The sequence below is a fragment of the Tympanuchus pallidicinctus genome, unplaced genomic scaffold (assembly GCF_026119805.1).
Source record: "Tympanuchus pallidicinctus isolate F22 unplaced genomic scaffold, pur_lepc_1.0 scaffold3, whole genome shotgun sequence".
Taxonomy (NCBI): domain Eukaryota; kingdom Metazoa; phylum Chordata; class Aves; order Galliformes; family Phasianidae; genus Tympanuchus; species Tympanuchus pallidicinctus.
Window position 1 is genome coordinate 53,965,879 of NW_026294747.1, and position 14,232 is coordinate 53,980,110.

Consider the following 14,232-nt stretch of genomic DNA (forward strand, 5'->3'; position numbering starts at 1 on the left):
CTGGCAAGATATGGAAACCAGCTATATGTGCCTTTGCTGGAAGAAGGGAAGCAAAGGGTGCTTGGGTATCACAGATGTCAGTCAACGGCTGACTTGCTCAGGCTTAAGCCAGCCTGTTGGGAAGAGAGGACGGTAACACAAGAAATCAAGTGACTGTTGGTGGCTGCACAGCACTCATTAAGGCACTGCTCTGAGGAGACTGAGTCTTTTCAGCAGCATCTCTAAGCAGGTCTGAAGTTGGCTTCAATCTCATCCCCTCCTGATGGACACAACTCTACCAAGGCTAGCCCCTACCTTGCCCTTCCAACAAACAGACAGATACCATGTCTCATGTTTGTTGGCCTGACCTGTGATCCTGTGGCATGTTGGGTTATGGAGCAGGAATAAAGCCCTGGGGACAGACAGGGATGTGCCATTATCCACCCACCCATCCACACCCACTCTGAATAAACCACAAGGAGCAGTGCAGAGCCTTCCTCATGTCAGGGTCTTAGCAGGACACTCTCTCCACATCACATATGTGTGATCTCTTGGGAGATATTTGAGATGTCAGCACACATGGCGCATGCTCTGGGAAAGCTCTGGTTGTTCCTCCTCTGCTGGCTGGAGGAGGGGATGAAACACTGCCCAGATCAGATCTCAAGGGCATTGGTGACCTTACCAGTTCTTTTGCTTCTGCCAGAAGATCTTCAACATCTGAGAAGCTGAAGCTGGCTAATGTGATGAACTGGCTGACAACAGACACAAACTTGTCTCCTGCTTGCTGAACTTGAGACTTCTGGAAGTCGAGCTCCTTTGGGAAAAACAAAAACAAAAACATAAATCTAGTCAGGCCCTGGCTGATGAGGGACACAAACATGATGGTCTCTGTCAATGCTGCCAGGTGTGTGCTCATGTCAGTGTTGCACCCTCCTGCAATGCATGAGACCTTGGATTACCCCGTTATATGATATCGTGGCCACACTATGCTTTTGAAACCAAACCCTCTGGGAAAGATGCAGCAATTAGCAAGACAGAGAGTTCTTAAGGATACCTCCACTTCTTCACCACTCCAGATGAGCTGCCCAACCTGAGCCCCTGTACTCTGAGATCTTACAGCCAAGGAGACACTGCAGCACATTACAGGTCCTGCTCTATGGGCACTATGCTTAGCTTCTCCTAATGTGTCAGATACAAAGCATGCATGTGCCCAACCAACATAGGGTAGCTTCAGTGCCTCAACAGCCCTAGGAGGACAGGCACACATATAGGACAGAAAAGGAAGAGCAGAAGATCTCCAGGAAATACAGTAAGGCAGCTTTTCTGGGAGGTCCCTCGTCTCCATCCCCACAGAAGGATGCCCCAGTGCTGTGAGCCAGGCTGGACTATATTTGATTTAAATAATACTTACAGTCTCCACCGCTCTCAGGCCGCTCCTCAGTGTGTTTATTTCTTTCTCCAGCTCAGTCATGCTGTTGGAAATAGCAGAATGTCAGTTTTCAACTTCTCCAGCACATTCTCCAGCTCTCCTACCAACACAACTGTGCTTTTCCACTGAACAGACCCCAGTGCTGCACACACTGCCTCCTGTTTGCAGGCTGGTTTGTGTTGAACAGCAAATCGTCCTGACAGCCTCTAAACAAAGGCGGCTGCCTATCTGAAAGCGGCTGCTGCTGCTTGCTTGAAAGCAGAGCACTTCTCTGTGCTTGTAATCAAAGGGAATGTGCTAAAAATCCCAGAGCAGGCAGCAGTGGGATGGAGGAAGGGGCACTCCTCATCCCTGTCCTTGCTGGCAGTAAGGTTGCTGTCCTTGCCTGCTCCCGGGTCTCTGTATCAGCAGAAGGTAACAGTCCCACTGCACAGAGGACAATTTCTGGGGGAACCACAATGAGGTGAGTTCCACTCAAAGCATCTTTCCCACCCTACGGACTGGAGCAGCACTCCTTAACAGAAAAGCTTTCCTAAGAGGAGGCAACCCAAATATAGAGAAATAAAAATAAATGATCAGGGTTGGCACTGAGGCTGTTTACACAAGGCTCGAGTCCCCAGTGCACTGAGATTGAGCACTTATGGGTTTCTTTCATAGAGCTGATTGAGAGCTTTCTCACAAAGACTCGATGACCACAGGCTTGATGCTTTTCCAGGGGTGCCTTTCCTATGTCATGGGGCAAGTGTTCCTGGCAGGTTTAAGTCTGGGAAAATGAAGTTCTGGGAGCCCCGTGCTCTAGCAGTTCATTAGTAGTGGTGGGGGTTGACAGAGGCGGCAATTTTCCTTCACAGCTGCAGGGCTGGGGGGAATTTAGGGTTTTCCAGGGATTTAGAAACTTTTTGGTTTTGCTCTAGATTGGACTGAACCCAAACATTACATGTGGTGTCCAGTTTAGCACTGGACTGATAGGGAAAAAAGCTTCTCTGTAGAAGCTTTCTTTCCCATACGTGTATCTGTACAACAGCTGCAGAGCATGAGAAAGAAGCCTGCAGGCAGCAGGCAGGGAGCGGTGCCTGTATCACAGCAGCCACCCACTCAATGCCCAGGTGTTCAGCCCAACCCCTGCAACGGAAAATTATTTTGTGCTTTAAATGCGAGGATGCTCACCATACAAAATGCTTTGCACGTTCTTCTATGGGGAGTCCACCCTTAAGAGCACTGAAACTTAAAGAGACCTGCGAGTTCCACGTGTATTTGTTGTCTCATCTCTAAAAAGGGGCACTTTAAGGCCCTCGCTATGTCCACGGATTATTTAGGCGAATGCTCTCAGCCACACGAGTGCTGCTTGCAGAAATGTATAATCTCTGACTCCCTGTCACAGGCTCAGATCCCCACAGCAGCACAGCACGTAAGCTCCTGCTCAACTTTAAGACCAAAACAGAGCCCCATTGATTTCAGATGGACTTAAGTGCATACTTGAGGGCTTTGCAGAGCAACAGCAGATTCCTCGTGCGCTTAACGCTAAGCACGTGCTTAAAGTCTTGGCTGGATGGGGCCTCTCCAGATTGCAGCAGCCCACTGCATGAGCGTGCAGGGTCCCCATGCGCATTATAGGCATCAAAAGCTCCATGCTGGTGGCAGAAGGAGTGCTGGACCCAGAGGGCACCAAGCCCCTTGAGCCGGTGCCCCACACAGCAAAGCCTCCCCGCTGCACCCAGATAAAGAGCTGCCTTTTATCTGCAGCCACACCGCAACCGCTTCCTACCAGATTACTTGACGTACCATTAGAAATTAATTAAATGCTTCTGTGGTGAGATAACAGCAGGAAACGGCTGGGCTGCTGTAAGCAGCTCTCCTCCCTCGCAGCCAGAGGCTCACCTCCCTTTAGCTGCAGGGGCTGGGATTTAAAGCCACAAGGTGATGCTTGCTGCAGCACCAACTTTGTGCTTCTGTCCCCATGGGTGCAGGGCTACAGGGGTGCGATGCAGAAAGGCAGGCTGAAGCAAGAGGAGATGCAACTTCGCAGACCCACATCACCACCCTAATCCCTGCTTACTTGACTTTGGCTGCCTGCGGGATGTCTCGCAGCTCCTCATGCAGGCGGAGGACTTTGGGATATTTCTTTTCAACAATAGTGATGAGATAGTGCAGAAGAGTAATGTTCCTAGGAGAAAGGAACAGAGAGCTTAGTGTGGTGCTGGTGAAATCCCAACCCTCATGGCTGTTTTGGGATCCATGCAACGACATGGCCCACTGTCTGGATCACAGAGCAGGGATCCACTGGAGGTGCCTGAATGCCATCACCCCTTCCTCCTGCTGTTTGGTGAAGGCTGGGCTGGTTTGGGATCTGACCCAGCTCCTTTCTCTGCACACAAAGTTCAGTGAAGGTGAGTGAACACCACAAGGGCTTGGGGTGACTGCACAGGAATTCCCTGCCTAAAGATTCCTCCTCTGGCTTGTCAAAGGGGAAAAGAGCTCTTGGAGAATGATCCTCCACACCAGCCTTGACTGCCATTGAGTAGGCCAGAAAGGAAAGCCCTCATCCATTTCCGTGCTGACTGCAGCTCAGTTCCCTCTAAACCTTATGTGATCCAGGATGCTTGTGCCATGGGATGTGCCAGGCAGGAGGGACAGGATCACTATCACCCACCTGTGTGCTGGGAGCAGTGCTAACAACCTCTCAATTCCTCCAGCAATGCTGGAGCCCATAGAAACTACTGAGGAAGAGGGCAGGGGATGCTCACTTGTCAATGCTGGACTTTGTGTCCGCGATCTTGTTCAGGCTGGAGATCTTAAACCCGAAGGCGTTTCCCCTCTGTCCTTTGTTCATGTAGTTCCCGAAAGCCAGGACCACCTCCAGCAGCTGCTGCAGGCTGCTGCTCTGGAGCACTGCCTTGGAGCCAGCACGGATGGCTGCAGGGAGAGAGGTGCAGGATGTCACCTGCAAGCCACAGCACCTGCACTGCATCAGTCCCCTGCCCTGCAGTGCTTTCAAGGCCAGAATGTGGCCACCAGCTCCCTCCATCCCTGCCATCTCCACCAGAAGCAGTCAGCAGATGCAGTCACTTGCCTTCCACTTTGGGTTTGACTTCTGCAACTCTCTCTGCAAACTTCTTCTTGAAGTAGAGGGACTGCAGCCTTTGCTGATAATGGTTTATCCTGCCAGAAAAAAAAGAGAGGTGCAGGCTGAGCTTTGCTTGCTCCAGGCAGAGCTCTGCTGCCCAGCTGTTCACAGCCAGGCTTACAAAGCACGCCTGAGCCACGGTGATTAAAAAGTAATGACTGCATTTCCCCCGGAACCTATGTTGGTTGGGAAAAAAAATGACAACTGAAGCTACAGCCATCACTGGGCAGATCCTGATGGGCTCTTAATCCCATGTGTAAGCTATCCTGAACACAGCAGGTTGAACAAGTGCATTTTTACACTCTATTGCTATGAATAATCAGTTCATTTAGGACCACTCCTGAGAAGAGATGTTGATGAGATCTGGGCTCCCAGCAGCTTTGCAGTGAGCTGTGCTGGAGGGAGACACATCAGCTACCAGTGCTAATGAGACCTGACCTTCAGATACTCCAAGTGAAGTGTCCCCCTGGACCTGGGCAGCACAGCCACCAATACATCTCAACCCAGCCCTTTACTGAGCAATTTAGGGGACGGCTGTGCCCATGTCAGTTGTGTTTAGGCTAAACAAGATCTCACTTGTATGCAAACAGCAGCCTGATTTGAGTCACTTGGACCAGGACCCATGGGAGATGTGCTCACAGCCAAGGCCACAGGGTAGGCTGATGTACTAATCAGAAGTGACAAAGACATCACACTTGGTTACAGACCGCAGGACAAATTAAACAGCTATGCATGAAATCAAGGAAAATATTTGCATCAGCACATTGTGCTTCCAAAAGATGAAGGCATGGGAGCAACATTTTACCATGAGAAAGAAAGGTAACCTGCAAGAGGAAGACTAATTCCATCTTTCAGCCCCGAGGGCTTGTCCTGAACTTCACAGCTCTGTTCTGCCTGCCTTTGACACTCAGCAAGCCCACAGTGCATTGCTGTGGTGTTCGTTAGTGCATTTCTCAGGGAGAACAGGAGTGTTTCTATTTTTTAACTGCTGGAATGAAGTCGTATTGCAAAACTCTCTGACTTTTCAAACAAGTGACTTGCTCGAAGTCCAGAGAGTACATAAGAAATTCCTCAGAGAAAATTTCAAAGAGCTCAATACTCAGTAGGAGTTAAATAACGAGCTTCAAGATTTTAAACCAGTACCCCTGAAAGGATGTGCATGCAAAAGATAAGGTTGTTCGTCCCTCAAGACCTGTAAGGCATAAATGATTGCTGCCAGGATCAGGAAGAAATGACATTTCCTCTCTGTCTCATATATTCTCAGGAGCCTTGGGGATGAGTCATTCCTGAAGGTGACGAGTGGAACTTATCTATACAGCAGGGCAAAATTTACATATATCAGTCTTCAGTATTCATTAGGATATATTAGTGCAAAGGGGAAAGGAGCCTTGCAATGGCACTGTTACCATTCAAGCGGCACTTCCCACCTGGACCATGATGCAGACGATGGGCCCTTCTGCACAGTTGTGCCAGACTGAGCTTTTCTTCCCCAGGTAAGAGGGGAAGTGTGCTGGGAGATGCTCAGAGGAGACTCATCTCCCCATCCCCTGCTCTGTCTGCTGCTGCTTTCTGGGATGCACAGCCCTGACCTGGAGCATGCAGCATCATGAGTGATCCCTATGGACAGGAGCACCTTGCTTGCCCTCCCATCCATCTACCCACATGTTTCTTGATGTGAAAAACAGCAAACGGAGCATATTGCCCATCCAGGCTCCTTGACATCCCATGTAGTCCAATGGCCCACCTGCTCATTTCGAAGAGAAACCGGTCAGCCTTGGCCATGCGGTCCAGTTCATGCTTATGCTCTTCCAGCAGGTCAATGTCACCCTTTTCTGGAACAAACTTCAGGAGCTAGAGGGAAGCACATTTACAGACATGAGATCCATGCACAGTTCTGAAGTTTTTCATGAACAAAGCAGTGATTTAGTCACTTCAATCTCCTGCCTTTTCAATCTCTATGGCGACCTCAGCGTACCTATGAAATAAGTGCATTCCAGCTGTCCCTTTGTCCTTCCTCCCTCTGCCACATCACATTGGCATCTCTTGCTTCTGCCCTGACACCACTCTGACTTTACAACAGATATGCTAGGTCTACATCAGGGCTTCCACATCAGATCTGCCAAACTAGATATAAGAGACTCTCACTGCAACTCCACATTACTGCAGGCAGAACGTTTGGACAGGTGAATAAAATGCTTCTAAAGGCATTCAGAGGGGGGTGAAAAGCTGACTTCCTTTTTTTCTTTGCTCAGAAAGCTTTTGAAAATAACCCCCATCAAGCACAAATGTCAATCTTTGGCCACCAAATGGCTCAGCATTGGGTCCCAGGGCAGACCCAGGTACCAGCACATAACACAGAGGCCATTCTGCCCTCTGTGCTGATGCTACAGCCTAGCTGCCTGCATTCCTGATTCTTCAACTACTCTTCAGATGATTCTCAATATGAAGCTGGCAAATAATTTGAGGCCCAACATGTGTCTCAGAGCGACAGTTTGATCCCAAAAAGTATGTGTGGCCTCATTCTAAGGCATGATGCCAACCATGAGGAGGGCAGGATGCATTCCCCACCTGCTCCAACATGTCTTTTGGGAGGTCCTCCTGCTCGTCCATCGTCAAAATGGCTCGTTTGATCTCCTCATTTGAGAGCTTCAGCCTAGGAGAAAGAGGGAAGAGGAGGATAAATTGCATCCATGCAATGGAATAGTTTGAAGAGTGCGTCCTCTGCTACCCATCACCATGGTCAGGGCCATGTGGTCCTCCACCCCTCCCAGCCTCTTTCACATGGAGTCTCCCTCTAGGAAGAAAGAGAAAGAAACCTAAAATCTGCAAGCTGAGGCAATAGAAGGACACCAACAGTTCCTCCTGAGCTGACCATTCATCAGTCACAGTTTAATAGATCTGCAACAATCTGTGTGACCACTCCCTGCAAGGACTGGGATTGCAATATGCAATAATTGCACAGATATTTTTCTTCACGCTTTTGCAATGCAGTTGATTAAACAATCTCAGTGCTAAAGAAAGTGAGCCCCTTCTTCCTCCTGCCCTCTGCAGGAGCTCTGGGCCAAGCACTACCATCACAGACCTGGCTATCTTCTGAGGCTCTGTCCAAGCCCTTGGTAATTTTCCTTCATTTTCAGAGTGTTGCTGCTGTTTGCAAATTCTCACGCATACAGGACAAAAGAGATGCTTTCTGCAGCCTGATGGATGTTCTCAATCAAGAGGTATGAGCAACAGGCATTAGGCATGGCCAGTTTTGGATGCCAGTCTTATACCCAGCTCCTGAACTGAGCGAGGATGCAGGAGGAGCAGAAGTTAAGAGTATATTTTCCATCCTGACATTGCTTGGGTAGCAGACCAAGACCTTAGAGCCAGCTCATGGAACACAAAACTAAACAGCAAAGATGCAGGACCCCTTAGGCCGGTGAGAGCTTGGCTTAGCTTGAAACCTTTTGTTCAAGACTAGAAATGAAGGAAATTACCTTCACTGAGACATACACGTGGAAGAGCAGCGACAAGTAAACTTTCACTCCTTAAGAGCTCAGATTTCTCATCTTGATCCTCCCTCCCCTCTTGCCACAGTATCCAGTACTTGGGGAAATCTCAATAGAGAGGTTTGTTAAAAGAGAAGTGAGTTAAAATCTCACCTGAACCGGGGAAGAAAGCACAAAGACTGTACTGAGCAGTGGCCAGGATAATTGGTAGGGTCACAGCACAAGCAGAATAGATCCAGGATGATGGATCCCTGTGCTGCTTGCAGAGATAAGCAGCCATGTCCTGGAGACACCTTACCTGCCCCACAAGATCAGAAATAATGCAACAAGAAGGAGCAGGAGGTGATGGTCCCTCTGTATCCTCCATTGGCGAGGCTGCACCTCAAGTACTCTGTTCAGTGTTGGGCCCCTCACTATAAGAAAGTCACTGAGGCCCTGGAATGTGTCCAGAGAAGGACAGTGAAGCTGTGAGGGGTCAGGAGCACAAGTCTTACAGTGAGCAGCTGAGGCAACTGGGATTGTTCCATCTGAAGGAGGCTCTTCCGTCTTCACACCATCCCATCTGAAGGAGACTCTTCCATCTGAAGGAGGCTTATCACTCTTTACAACTCCCTGAAAGAAGGTGGTGGCAAGATGGGGTGGTGGCAAGATGGGGGTCAGCCTTTGCTCCCATGTAACAGAGAGAGTATGAGAGGTGATGGCCTCAAGTTGCACCAGGGGATGTTCAGGTTGGATATTAGGAAACATTTCTTCTCAGAAAGAGTGGTGATGCACTGACATAGGCTGCCCAGGGAGGTGGTGGAGTCACCATCCCTGGAGGTGATCCAGAGCCATGGAGATGTGGCACTGAGGGATGCGGTCAGTGGGCCTGGTGGGGGTGGGCTGGGGTTGGATTTCAGCATCTTGGAGATCTTTTCCAGACTGAATGATTCTATGATCCTATAAGATGGCAGTGGCCTGGAAGGACAAGACCTCTGATGCTGGGTATGAAGACTGCGCCCAAGCAGCCGTGCTAAGGCTAAGGCCACCACCAAGTGTCACATCAGCCCCCACCGCAGGAAAAAATGGACACCTGCTGCTTTGAGACACTTGGAGGTGGAAAATATGCTCCCAGGAGAAGGCAGCTGGTGGGCAGTTACCTCTCAAACAGCACACACCTGAAGCTCGACTGTGACTACTTCTGGGTGTGTGCTGAATGGCGAGCGTGCCTTTTTAAGCCCTGCTCATTAAAAGCAAACCCAGTAACAAAATAGAGACACACAATAAAAGGGCTGAACAAACTTTTCTCAGAAATCATCAAAACGCCATGCCAAGAACAAGAGGCTGCTTCAGGATCGGCAGAGAGCAATCACAGGGCGCCAGAAGAGAACAGCTTCTCAGACAATGTGATGGGAAAGGGGCCAGGGAAAGCTAGAAGCTTATCTATAACCACAATAATTATCATTGCTGGCAGCAGCTGTTGAACGCGAGCCGTCTGAGAGGAACGGGGTCACAGTGCTTGCTGTCACAGGGATTTAAGGCCAGCAGCTCGGCGATGCAAAGTGACAGCCTGCCGGCCCAGGCTTGCTTGCGTGGCTTTTGTAGGGTCCAGGGAAGGATGTAATAAGTGTGAAGGGGAAAAACAAATTCCGCCTGGAAGGGGACGCGCCCTCTTGAAAAGCCACATTCATTTGAGAAAAATGCTCGACACTGCCTCGCTGGAGAGAGGAATCGAACGAGCCATTCACTGCCAGCACGCTCAGAAAGGGATGCAGCAAAGCCCTGATTTGCATCTTGCAGAAGGCAGCACGCTAAAAATACACACATGGACACCCGGAACAAAAGCAAAGGCAGGGTTTCCTTGAGTAAGATGGAGCAATGCACCGACATCGGCATTGCTGGAGTGTTCTTAAAAAAGAGGAAAAAAGCAAATGTTAAAAATATTCTTGTGCTGCATTACAAGCTGAAGGAAAATTCAGTGATCTCACTGTGCAGTAATTTCTCCCAAAGCAAGGGAAGCAGGCAAAAAAATAAATCTACAGAGAGAGATAAAGTATCTCACTGGCCGTAATCTTTCCACGCTGCAAGCCAGACAATAGCTGTTTAGCTTACAAATGTCTGGGTTAAACAAGGGGCCAAGCCTACAGGTCCTTTCACATGTGAAAGTCAGCTTGCTTCTACAACACCCAGTCCTCTGCAGCAGCAGATCTGTGCTCTGCTCAGAGATGGGGACAAGGCTTGGTACAGAGCTTTCTGAAGATGCAGGGGGTGAGCTGAACCTGCAGAGGTCCCTGGGTACAGGCAGCACAGGATGGACCCCACAGCATCAGCTCATGCTGGGTTGGTGTCTCCTCTGGGGTAGGAAAGAGCCCAGGTGGGTGCCAACTGCTGGAGGAGAGCAGGTCTAGATCTGCTGAAAGTCAGGGCTCACTCCTCCTTGGCATGTTACATATTTATGATGCTAAATATATCAGTGCCTAGAAATAACAATGCTGGGAAAAATCATACAGCCCCACGCCGCACTTGCTGGTCTTCTAGGGAGGGACTCAAAGGACAGGGCAGACAGGCAGTGCTCATTCCTGTTGGATTAATTAATGACAACTCATTTCCAGCCATCACTAGAAGAGAAAAACTAGCTGGTGATGGCATATGAAGACCTTTACCCAGAGAGGCATCTCCAATGCCCCTGTAGTCAAGTGCTTGAGTAGCTCCCCTTCATGCCAAAGGTGGTGTTTGTTTGTTTGTGTGCACAAGCATTTGTGCTGAATTCACCTGAATACGCTCTGATTGTATGCAGTGCAGGGGAGCAACCCAGGCAGCGCCCTGGTCCTGTTGCTTTGCTTTCTAGCAGCTTGCTGATGCGGACACATTCATCCACATGCTGCTCTAAGCTCCACTTTCACTATAATCCCTGTTATTCTGACTACTGCACTTGAGGAAATAAGGAAATCCCTAGAAGCAATGCAGAGCAGAAACCAGGCACTGCTCCCCACCCGGAGGTTTTGTTTGTAGTGTGCCAGGGAAGGAAGCCATGCGGGCTGCCCATACTGGCTCTGCTGCCCTGCATTTGGACAAGGCGAGATTTGGGCAATGCATACCACAGCACTGCTTGAGGCAGCTGGCCCTTGGTGCCACAAAAGCAGAACAGCAGCTTGGTGCAGCAGTGACCCTGCAATGGAAGGTGTAAGGCTACGGCTCACAGGGTGCAGCTGCCCCTACATGGATGAGCAGCACCCCCAGGCTGGAGCACAACACCCCTGTCCCCCAAATCAGCCATACCTGGAGAGAAGGATGTTGCAGTTCTGAGCTCTCCGGCCATCTATGACTGACAGCTCCTTGACTTTGTGCCGGGAACTCAATGTGTCGTCGATAGCATCTTCCTTCTGCAAAAATAATAGGGAGAAAAGAGAAAAAAGCATGGAGAAAAGCCATGGAGAAGGCATTTAGTACTCTCAGCACATACCACTGCAATGCACAGCGGGCCCCCATTAATCAGGACCCATGTCACCACGGGTTACGGGTAAAACCCAAAGCTGCAACTGAAATACAGTAAGTCGCTTCATAAACCAGAACGGGCTTTGAAGCCACTGGTTAGAAATGTAAATATTTTCTCAGACAGAGAAAATTTAAGAATCTGCAAACGCACAAGCATTGCTGAATACATAAAGCAGGGCTTTCTTAGCATACATATTTGTGATACTTTGTTCAGTCCTCGCATGAAATACTTCATTATGGGTGGCTGCACACAGTCTGCTGTTGTCCTGTTCTCCAGCCATTTGCAGCCACCCTTCACGCATCAGTCCCAACAGCAAATCCACCAACAAAAGCTACCAGATTTCCAAATGCAACCTGCAGTGTTTGAGGCTCTTTCAGGGAAACGCTTCCAAAACAAGGGATTTGAAAGCACAAATCCCTGCGGCACGAGCACCTAAATCTCCTCAGCAGCTGCTTCCTTCCAATGAACAGCAATATACAGTGCTGTGGCTGCACACGGATGGACAGATAAAGGTAAGTGATCTTGCAGGGTTGCCCGAGGAGCTCAGATTGAGCAGTTTTAATTGACCATGTTACATGTTTTAGTAAGGTTAAGAAATTAAAACCTGGCTATCCAACCCTGCTGGGAGGAACATAACCCAGAGCTGCGAGATCCCACGTGCTGCAGATGAGCACTGAATGTTTCAGAGATAGAACCACCATTCTACGGGTAGAAAACAAGTGAAGAAGGTTCCACTTTTTACTCTTTTTCTTGAATGAATTAAAAGAACACCTGTAAGGATTGGGAAACTGCTGGGATAAGCAGTGCAGAACTCTGCTGAGCTCCTCCTATAGGTACAAGCCTGTTCATCTCAATCTTTAAGGGAGCCTCCAGACAGGGTCCAACTCCAGTGATTCCATGGCTCTAGGATACAACTGTGACCCACTGCATACGTCCCCGTGTCCCCAACCCTGCCCTCACCGCTCCGACACTGCGGATGCTCACTTACCTGCCGGGAGTTACTGCTCACAAAGAAGTCCTACAGCCATAGCAGAAGCATGGAAAAAGGCAGTAAAAACACATGCAATTCAGTGATCTCGGCAAAATCCAAAGGAATCAAAGCACGGTCAAGGGAAAGGCATCACACAGTGGGGTGGGAAGAAAGGGAGAAAGCGCTCGGGGTCGGCCATTGCTAAAAAAGGGAGGGTGGGAGAGTAGTGGGGATGAAGGGATGCAGAGGAGGAGGAGGAGGAGGGAAGGAAGGGAAGATGCTGCATGGATGGGTCACAGCAAGGTGCTTTGGTGCTAGGATGCTGGGGACACGTAGGGGACCCTGCCAAGCCCTGTCACCAGCGCCGGCCCCATGCAACAGCGCTCAGCCTGCTGCGCCGGGGAAGAAAATTGCTGGTTTTTGTGAATCTGAGAGGATAAAGTGTCACCACGACTGCCAGGAAAAACAGGGCTTTCAAGTGGAAATAACGAGATTCTCATCCCGGAGCAAATCTAGCCACAGCAAAACTTTACCATTTGCCATGGCAACGCATTTCGCCTCAACTTGTCCTCCTGCAGGGATGCTCCCCCAGTGCCCAGCCTGCACTTCGCCCTTCCCAGGACCCCAAAGCCCCACTCAGCAGGCTGGAAGCATGTGCAGCAAATAACCTCTACCATGAGACCACACACACACACAAGGGAGTTTTCCCTCCTTGTTTGCTGGGCTGCATCCTTTTTTCTCTGAGTGCGTTTTGTTGTTTTTTATTTTGACTTGGCTCAAGGTCCAGCAGAACTGCGATGGGGAGGGAGACTGCAAAGGTGCACAAGTAGTTTGTTGAGTGTTGGGTGCTGTTTTTGTTTTTGTTTTTTTTTAAAAAAAAGAAGGCATGCAGTGGCCAGAGGTCAGCTGGAGGCAGGGAGGCTCCAAATGCAGTTCATTTACAAGAGCTCTTCCTCCCACCCCTCCGCTCGGAGGTGACGCAGGTTTTTCCTTGACTGGCTGCCAGCACTTTATCAGCCCAGGAACCGTGTGTGGGTTTGGTTTGGTGGGAGAATGGGAAATGGCTCTGCTGTCAACAACACAAAACATCCCAGGTTTCACCACGGGTGCCTGGCAGGGGGTTGAGCCCGAGCCTGAGCCCTCTCTCTGCGTGGCTAACAGTAAGCAAATGGTTCTCAGCAAAGGTTCAAGACATACAACAACAACGTGTGAAGCTTTCCTGAAGCGTGGAAAAATAACGCTGCGGCTGAGAAGCAGAACAAAACGTGCTGGGAGACAAGGAAACATCAGCCAAGAAAAGAAGGAACCAACCCTTTGCTGAGCATCCCAACCACTCAGCGGAGGTGCCAGGGCTTCCTTCAGCAGCGGCTTTGCAAGGAAAGGGGGACCGACAGCCCTAAATAAAGATACCCAAGCTGCTATTGCTGCATTTCAGACAGATGTGATGAAAAATGCAGCCCTATGATTGAGCCAGACCCGAGGCTGCTGCCAAGGCAGAATTTGACTCCACAGATCAACAGAAGTGGTAAAGATGCTTGACAAAATGATTTGCAATGGCCCTGTGTGTTTTCCTTCTGTATCTAGCAAGATTGGTAAGTGTTGATACACAGTCCTAGGGGCAGGGGATGTTCCCAGAGCCCCATGACAGGAGGATGCAGGCCAGTGGCTGCCACAGAGATGGGAGGGAGCTACTTTCCTGGTAGCCCTGAACACCTGACCCTGCTCTGCCAGCATAGGGTGGGGATGTTTCCAGGGGTGGATCCC

The 14,232-nt window shown here is 49.7% G+C and overlaps 1 protein-coding gene across 1 annotated transcript in view; it reads right to left on the minus strand.

The window, feature by feature from the left end:
* The window catches only part of DAAM1 (dishevelled associated activator of morphogenesis 1), an 82,494-nt gene that overhangs the window by 5,118 nt on the left and 63,144 nt on the right, over nucleotides 1–14,232 (minus strand). The window contains 9 exon segments of the mRNA XM_052695812.1: nucleotides 662–793; nucleotides 1,391–1,451; nucleotides 3,465–3,572; nucleotides 4,153–4,321; nucleotides 4,479–4,567; nucleotides 6,277–6,383; nucleotides 7,101–7,185; nucleotides 11,282–11,385; nucleotides 12,487–12,516. Of these exon segments, the coding sequence (XP_052551772.1) occupies nucleotides 662–793; nucleotides 1,391–1,451; nucleotides 3,465–3,572; nucleotides 4,153–4,321; nucleotides 4,479–4,567; nucleotides 6,277–6,383; nucleotides 7,101–7,185; nucleotides 11,282–11,385; nucleotides 12,487–12,516 (885 nt within the window).